The 8054-nt window shown below is 47.7% G+C and overlaps 1 protein-coding gene across 1 annotated transcript; it reads right to left on the bottom strand.

Moving 5' to 3' along the window:
- Positions 1-3365: 3365 nt before the first annotated feature.
- Positions 3366-7724, bottom strand: PSMG4 (proteasome assembly chaperone 4). Its single transcript, XM_035126382.3, has 3 exons — positions 7471-7724; positions 5377-5452; positions 3366-3584 (listed from the first exon to the last, which is right to left on the bottom strand). Exons 1-3 carry the CDS (start codon positions 7690-7692, stop codon positions 3463-3465), a joined length of 420 nt encoding a protein of 139 aa, XP_034982273.2. The 5' UTR covers positions 7693-7724; the 3' UTR covers positions 3366-3462.
- Positions 7725-8054: the final 330 nt, after the last annotated feature.

Genomic DNA, 8054 nt, shown 5'->3' with positions numbered 1-8054 from the left:
CTGAAGATAACAGAAACCTCACCTCGAGTTCATCCTAATAGGGAAAGTACTAGTAATCAACTACAGTCATACCTTGGTTCTCGAACGCCTTGGTACATGTACATTTTGACTCCCGAACGCCAAAAACCCAGAAGTATCCCTGGTTTTCAAATGTTATTTGGAAGCCGAACGTCCGACACGGCTTCCGCAGCTTCCGCTTGAGTGCAGGAAGAGACTCCTGGAACGGATTAAGTTCGACAACCAAGGTACCACTGTATAGACTTCAGCCATTTCCCCATTTTTTTCTACGTATGAGCCAAGATTGGTCAGTTTGTCTAGCTCAGGCATGTCCAACAGGTAGATCGTGATCTACCAGTAGATCACTGGATGTCTGTGGCAGGGTAGATCACCAGCTCCCCCCAAAGAAGCTAAAAAACGTTGGCTCCCCTAAAAAAAAGCTCAACATCTTTGCCCTGCACCCCTAAAAAACGGGGCTTTCCTCCCTAAAAAAAGCTCGGCGTCACTTTCCTCCTCCCTAAAGAAGCTCAACAACTTTGACCTGAACCCAAAAAAGGGGGTAGATTTTTTAACTCTGTGAGTAGATCGCAGTCTCTTGGAAGTTGGCCACCCCTGGTCTAGCTTTTTCAGTTTTAAATTTAGCACTGAAATATTTTACTTAAAACCCATTTTTAATAGCATTAATCAGGACTGATTTTTTTATTTAGGTTTTCTGTATCCGTTTCTGTTACCAAAACACTATAAAGATGGGGTAGAAAGCAGTTGCGATGATGTATCCCCTATATGAGATGGGGATGTTTTGAGATACAGGCTGCCTTATTATTATTACCAGTTGGAAGTATTTCATTTATGTTGCCACTTCCGAAAGCCAAATGAAATTTGGGGGGGGGGGAGATCACCCTACTCAGAAGTGCCATTATAATGAATTCTGAATGTGATGTCAAGTTGCATCTGTAGCTGGGACAGAAAGAAACCAGTTAAGCGTGGCAGATCTTCCACACTTCATTTCTTTTAAAAATGTTAACGAATCCTCATTTTTAAACGTACTGTGTGAAAACATTTTTTTGAGAATGGAGTAGCGTGCTTATGTCTGTAGTGGGTGAGATTTCCTTCCCCTTTCCCTCAGTTTGATGAAATTCTACTGACTAATCGTCGTTACTCTACAGTTCTTTTTTTAATTAAAATAAACCACGAGTGCTTTGGTGGTGCTTCGTAGCACAAGCTTAAAAGTAAACTACTGAAGAACCGTCTTCAAAGCTAAATGTCTGCATGATGTCACATCCATTGTACCTGCTGAACAACTTTGTATGTAAACGTACAGGAATAAAAGACATTGCCCCATTAGAAAAAAACAAACCCCACACTCGTCTGTCTTGCCAGCGGCACACTATCAACCTCTCTGCTCAAAAGCTCCTTTAGGCAGGTAAAGGTAAAGGGACCCCTGACCATTAGGTCCAGTCGCGGACGACTCTGGGGTTGTGGCGCTCATCTCGCGTTATTGGACGAGGGAGCCGGCATACAGCTTCCAGGTCATGTGGCCAGCATGACAAAGCCGCTTCTGGCGAACCAGAGCAGAACATGGAAATGCAGTTTACCTTCCCGCTGTAGCACAGCCTATTTAAATAGTACCTATTTATCTACTTGCACTTTGATGTGCTTTCGAACTGCTAGGTTGGCAGGAGCTGGGACCGAGCCAACGGGAGCTCACCCCGTCACGGGGATTCAAACCGCCAACCTTCTGATCGGCAAGCCCTATTATTTTTAACTGAAATATTTAAATATACCTGTGCCTAGTGTCAAGGCAGCTTAAAGGCATCCATAAAAGCGTGTTAAAACATTAAAAATCATGTCACACATTAAGACCTGCTCTCTCCACTGGATCCATCCCATCAGTTCTAAGTGTTGTAGCTCACTAACCGAGTACATGCAATCCTGGTCCAGTCTCCAGCATCTCTGTGATATGTCTGGGAAAGGCATCTAGACTGAGAACCTACAGTACCACAGCCAGGCACTGAACACAATACTGAGCTAGAGCGGCCCCACAGCTTGGATTGGGCATAAGGCTCCTATCTCATGCTCCTATCAAAGGTGAGCCACAAGGCACTGTCGTTCCTGCAAAACGCCAACCTATTAAACTTGTCAAACCAGGAGAGCATTAGTCTTCATGACTAGTATCTCATTAAACTCTCCTCCTGCCTCCATGCTCACACAGGAGAACTTCCCGTTTGGGCTGTGCACTTCTTGCACTATTCATTTGTTTAAAGCAGCCTCCCCCCCCCCCAAAAAAAAATTTAACCTGCTGACCTCTAGCTGTAGCTGGGACTACAGTTCCCATCATCCTTGGCCACTGGCTATGATGGCAGTAGCTGGTGGAAGTTGTAGTCCAACTACAGGCCACTAGGTTGGAAGTGCATTTGAACCATCTCTCCAAATACATGCTTCAGATTGACCATCACCAGGGGCACCAGGCCTTAACGGGTCTCTCGGAGGTTACATCCGAGGTCTTGTGAGGCCTCCAAAACGATTTCCAGTTTCTACCTGAAATCGCGTTCAGGGGCCTGGCAGGGCTTCCGACGTCCTCTGGGAGGTTGCGTTGGGGCTCCGACGCGACTTCCAGTAGAAACTGGACCTCGCGTATGAGGTGCTAAGGTGCATTGTGGGTGCCAACCCCTCCCTCCAAAAAAAATGTGGGTGTTCTGCCACCCAAGGCCCCCTAGACCTGGTGCCTATGGACTTCAGTTTACTAATGCTCAGATGCTATAGTGGCTCCAATAGTTTATTCCTGTTGTTCTTGTGGGAAAGCAAGATTACCTCCCTCTCATTTAAAGAACAAAACAAAACCCACAAAGAATAGGGAACTTAACAGAAGCACAGCAAGAAGCACTAAATGACTCCACTAGATTCATGCCAGCAGTAGTTCCTCTTACAGATGCAACTCAATATATTTACTCCTCCCTAGTTAAGACAGGGCTGCAGATGAAGCAGTAAACCTGTTATGGGCCATACCATTTAAGACTGTAGGGGAGGCTCACATGATTGAATGTTCTCCCTACAATAAAATGCAGTGCTTCCTTGTACAGAGGAAACTGGCAGTCAGCCCTTCTCCTTGCCATGTGGTTTTTGATAGGTAGGGATTTGTTTTTCTCAAGATTACCGAATTTCCTGAGTCCCCCATGGTTGAAGTGGTACTGCCCTGGAACAAGTTAGCTTCATAACACACTAGAAGTGAGAAGGAAGCCATAGTGGGAAGTGCAGAGAGAGAGATATTGTGTTATCATGTGTGTAGTTCCCAGTACATCCAGTAGATGGCACCCTCAGCCAAACCTTACAGCTTCTAGGACGGGTACAAAAAGCAAAAGTTCACTCAGTGACAGAAAAAAAGCATGTCATCCCATTCATTATTTTAGAAACAAACAAACAAAAAACATAGAAACAAAAATGCAGGCATGCTACAACGATGCAAAGCTAAAACTTGTCTGGAAATATTGTCATTTCCTCCTTGATTCGGTTTTCCACAAGTAGTATGAAGCTGCTGTCTGTATTTTTAATATTATAGCTGACGAAAATCTGCTTTTTAGTCTTGCTGGCTGAAAGAAAAAGAGATGCAAAGACTGAGCAAAAAAAAAATGAAGGAGCTAATGTTGCAGCAGTAATGAAAAAGACATACCCAGTTCAAATCTCACAGGAGGGTTGGCAAGTGGTTAAGGGCAGGAGGAGAGAAAATAACCTAATGGCATCTAAAGTAAGCTACCTGCATTGTTGTTGGCATCCTTCTGTCTCAAGAGACAATGGAGTATGCCTCTGGGGGTGAGGTCAAACCGCTGTGTTAGAAGCACGAAAGTGACCTCCCTGGGGCGCAAGCCTGGGCAGTGTGTATGGAGGTCCTGGGCTGCCCAGGAGACAAGACCCCTCTCTTGTCCTCGCTGATGTGGTCCAAAGGCAGCAGAGCAAGACGTTTGGCACCAGCTTGGCTGCAAGAGTTGCCGGAAGGAGGCGTACAAGGCGCCATCCAACCACCTTAGGGACTCCACTCCCGATTTGTGTAGCAGAGGTTTAGGATCAGTTTTCCTTCTCCTAGATGGCTACCTTCCCAGGTGGATCTGCCCCTCGCTTCCCTCTGCAGCACGTTCAGAAGCTGCTTTCTTGACCGTTGGACACAATATTGTTCTCATCCACTCAATTTGCAGGAGCCTCACTGAGGGTTTGAGATCCATCAGCTGCCCTTAGCTGGACAGCCCAAGCTATTTCCTAGGTGTGTCCACTGTCGCATGCTGACAGCTTCTTGGAGCCACAGGTGAGAGCTGAGTGCAGGATGGGAACCAAAGGTGGGCAAACTACCCCAGGAGGAGCCTGACATTTCCCCCAGCAGAGGTACTTCCCCTCCCTTCCCCTAACACCCCATACACCCCCAAACTATCTGCATAACTCAGAATGAATATGATGTTTCAAAAAGAGCCATAGGCTTATTTCTCTTCAATTGTGCTACAGGAAGACCAGGGAGCTGTTTTCAGCCTGAGGGCCACAATCCCTTCTGGGGGCCACCACATCCCTGTGCCAAAAGTGGATGGAGCAATGGATATAAATGTTAAGCTTTGGACAGTAAAATCATTTCTACACATACCCCTCTATATCCTCCATCTAGGCAAGCAAGAAGCATAATCAGAGTCCAAGGACCCATTCCAGCCAGACAAATATACTCAAGGCAGATGCAAAGCAGGGCTGGTGAAGGGTGAGATCTAGGTAGAGGGTGCATACCTGGGAAGAGTCCCAAGGGCTGGCTAGCGGGGGGCACATTTGACCTCCAGGCCTGCAGCTCCCTGCCCATGTGTCAGGGGCAGGCCAGCAATAAATCACACTAAGTGGAGTTAACTCTTTATTCAAGGATGCAAGATCTGCTCAGGAGTGTCAGGCCTAATGAGCACAGCGACTCTTCTCGGTAGGGCTTGCCCCTTTGTGGCAGTTGCAGAGATTAAGGTCCCCCCACCTTTCCCCAGCTCCTCCCCAAGTTCTTCCCAAGCAATCTGAGATTGTGCCAACTTCTCCACCTTCTTTGTGTCTCTCCTGTTCTGGTGGACCGGGAGTGGCGGGGGCTACAGTAGGAGGGGGAGACTCATCTCTGCCTCTTGGCCTCCCTCCTCTCTTGCTTCCACCTCTGCCTCTGATTCTGGACTTCGCTCTGCCACAGACTCTCCCAGCTCACTAAGCCCTCTTACCTCTTCAGCTTCTAAACTTCCTCCTGCTCCCAGTCTTCTCCCTCTGGCCCACCACCAATCTCCAGGCTCTAAGCCTTTTTCCCAGCTGGTGCCTCCCACCAGTCCTCTGCATCCAGCCAGACCATGGCACTGTGTGGCAGGTTTAAAGGTGCACACAATTACGTACCTAATTTTTGGGCTAGTGAATTGGAGGTGCTGTTGGAGGAGTCGCCAAAGAGTAAAGTAGATGCTGGAATGGAGTCCTGGAAAGGAAGCAAAAAGATGTGGTGAGGTTTTTCTCCACGCTCCAGAAGTGACTCTCTTCTTATCTCATAAATATACGAGAGAGAGAGCACAAGAGATGCTTGGATCATGGCAAGTTAAAACAGATCACAGGCACAAGTAGAGCCATCAGAGCCTGGCCTAGAAAAATGTTTCCATGCTTCTTAAATAGCTGCAGAAGACAACTTTAAAAGTCTGTCCTCTTACTGAGGTCCAGCTACCAGAGAAACCTGGTTTTGGAGGGAGGTATACAGAAGTATTTTACTCAGCACTTTAATACATCCCTGGTCTTCAACCAGTGGCTTGCAGCTTGATCTAAGGTGTGTCATAACAGGAGCATTACTGCCATGCAAATATGTGCAAAAGATTAAGAAGCAGGGCCCCAGGTGTGTGTTTAGGTTAAAGTTGGGTCCTGTGTCTGAAAAGGTTGAAGATACCTGTACCTGCTATATATCATTAAGCAGAATCCAACAGCAGTGCCACAATATCCCTTTTGGGCTGGAGTTATGTCACTTCTGTGCTACACCTGCCACACAAACCCATTCAAGATTAGCTGGAGAAGGACTCATTCACTCCCTGGCTACGGAGTATTTTGCTTCGTATCCTACTTAAGGAAAGCTCAGCAAGCAGAATTCAAAATAAGCAGAGCTCAAGAGGAACAGGAAAACGCCTGTGGTTCCCACAATGGCCAGAAAGGGGGTGGGGGGGAATTGCTTGTAATAACTCTTGGGCCTGTAATGTCAGAAGAGAAACTTGCGGAAGAACCACTCAAGCAAACTTCACCTGCAAACTAGCCAAGGGTGTCTGACTGAACCCAGGAAATGAATCTGCCTTCAAATACGGTGAATGGGAAAAACCATTACATATCTAAGAAAGGGAAGAGGGGACATGGTGGTGCAAAAGCTCCTCGTTCTTTTTGCATTTCATATCCCTCTCACCTCCCCTACATCTTGCAGCTCCCACAACCGTGTGTGTGTGTGTGTGTGTGTGTGTGTGTGTGCGTGCAGTGCTTTTTTCTGGGGGGACACGGGGACACATACCCCTAAGCATTTTGTGAATCTAAGTTTGTCCTCATTGAGGGGCAGTGTATCAATATGAGTAGGAAAATGAGAGTACTGTACCCCTAAACATTTTAATAATAATAATAATAATAATAATAATAATAATAATAATAATAATAATAATAATAATAAAAGCAGTTTGTGTGTGTAATGAAGTGGACCACGAACCACGAAAACTTATACCTTAATAAATTTGCAAACACCCCATGCACTTGCCTTTCCCCCAAAGGATCCTGGGGATGCTATAGTTTGTTAACTGTGCTGGGCTCTCTAGTTTGTTAACAATGCTAGGAATTTTCCCTCTGCAAGGGTAAACTACAGCTCCCAGGATCCTTCGCGGTGTGTGGAAGAGCCATCTGCTTTAAATGTCTAAAGTGTCATCAGCTGCGCTTTCCCGATCTTAAAACACTCCCATTAGTTGATCCTACTAGGAGAATTCTCCGGTGGTTGTGGACATCATCACCATCATCAAAGCCTCTGCATGCTTTTCCCGGGAGAAGGAGAAGCCCGATTTGAACCCGGGGAGGCTTTTCTCCGCGCGCGCACTCTCCAGATCGGGTAGCACCACGGCTCTCCTTTCCGTTTCCAGCCTGCAAAGAGGGAGGCCAGTGGCGGGACGGAGGGGACTAACGAATCTTTAATTGCATTAGCCATCAGCTGCAGCAATAAAACAACAATGTGATATACAAAGAATGGAAATAAAAAGTCACATTATATAAAACACATTGTAGGGGTTTGAATCCATAGTCAAATAGTGGGTCTTATTCTAACTGCCCCCAGCTACAAACCTTGCAACCGTGCAAGCCAGAAGGGCATGCGCCACCGATCCGGGACTGGGAAATGTGAAGTTGCAACGCATCCTCCCCGTCCCCCGGTCCCTCACCCCCACCCCACCCCTCCAACACCGGGTTTCAGAGCATCCGAGAGAGAGGACTCACGCGCGGGGTGCACATGGCCACGGCCAGGTTGCCGAGCTGGGGCCCTTCCCCGACCCAGAGGAAGAGCGAGTCCCGCAGGCGCATGGCGTGGAAGTGCACCAGCTGCTCCGACAGGCGCCCGCAGAAGTTGTGCACCGAGATCCGCTCGCCCTCCGCGGCCACAGCGGACGCAGCCGAGACCGGCTCGGCGGCCTCTTCCCCCGGTTCCGGCAGCTCCTCCATTGCTGCAGTTCAGCCACAGCCGCAGGCAGGCCAAAGCAAGCGATCCCCGAGCGCAGCCCAGGCCCTTCCGGCAAGCTTTTCGCTTTCAGTTTGTCAAAGGCGGCCAAGTTGGGCTCGACTCCCCTTTTACATATACTGTACGTATGTGCCCGTTCAGACGGCGCTGAAGGGCAGCTGGTTTTAGGGAGGAGCTCGAATCCACCCTCCTTTCCTTTTGTCGCAAGGCCAGGATAATGGGAGCTAAAAAGTATTCACTGTTTACAGGGCCAGATTTAGGTTTGATGAGGCCCTAAGCTACCGAAGGCAATGGGGCCCTTTATATGTCCAGCTGTCCTTTGTCAACAACAAATAGTCACTGATTT

This window comes from Zootoca vivipara, chromosome 8 (genome assembly GCF_965207765.1).
Source record: "Zootoca vivipara chromosome 8, rZooViv2.hap1.1, whole genome shotgun sequence".
Classification (NCBI taxonomy): domain Eukaryota; kingdom Metazoa; phylum Chordata; class Lepidosauria; order Squamata; family Lacertidae; genus Zootoca; species Zootoca vivipara.
This window is presented reverse-complemented; position numbering and strand designations above follow the sequence as displayed.

Coding starts and splice junctions, on each gene's coding strand:
- PSMG4 (XM_035126382.3), bottom strand. CDS start 7,692: ATGGAGGAGCTGCCGGAACCGGGGGAAGAGGCCGCCGAGCCGGTCTCG. Junction 5,453..7,470: donor TGGCCATGTGCACCCCGCGC/GTGAGTCCTCTC, acceptor CTTCCTTTCCAG/GACTCCATTCCAGCATCTAC. Junction 3,585..5,376: donor TTCACTAGCCCAAAAATTAG/GTACGTAATTGT, acceptor TTTTTCTTTCAG/CCAGCAAGACTAAAAAGCAG.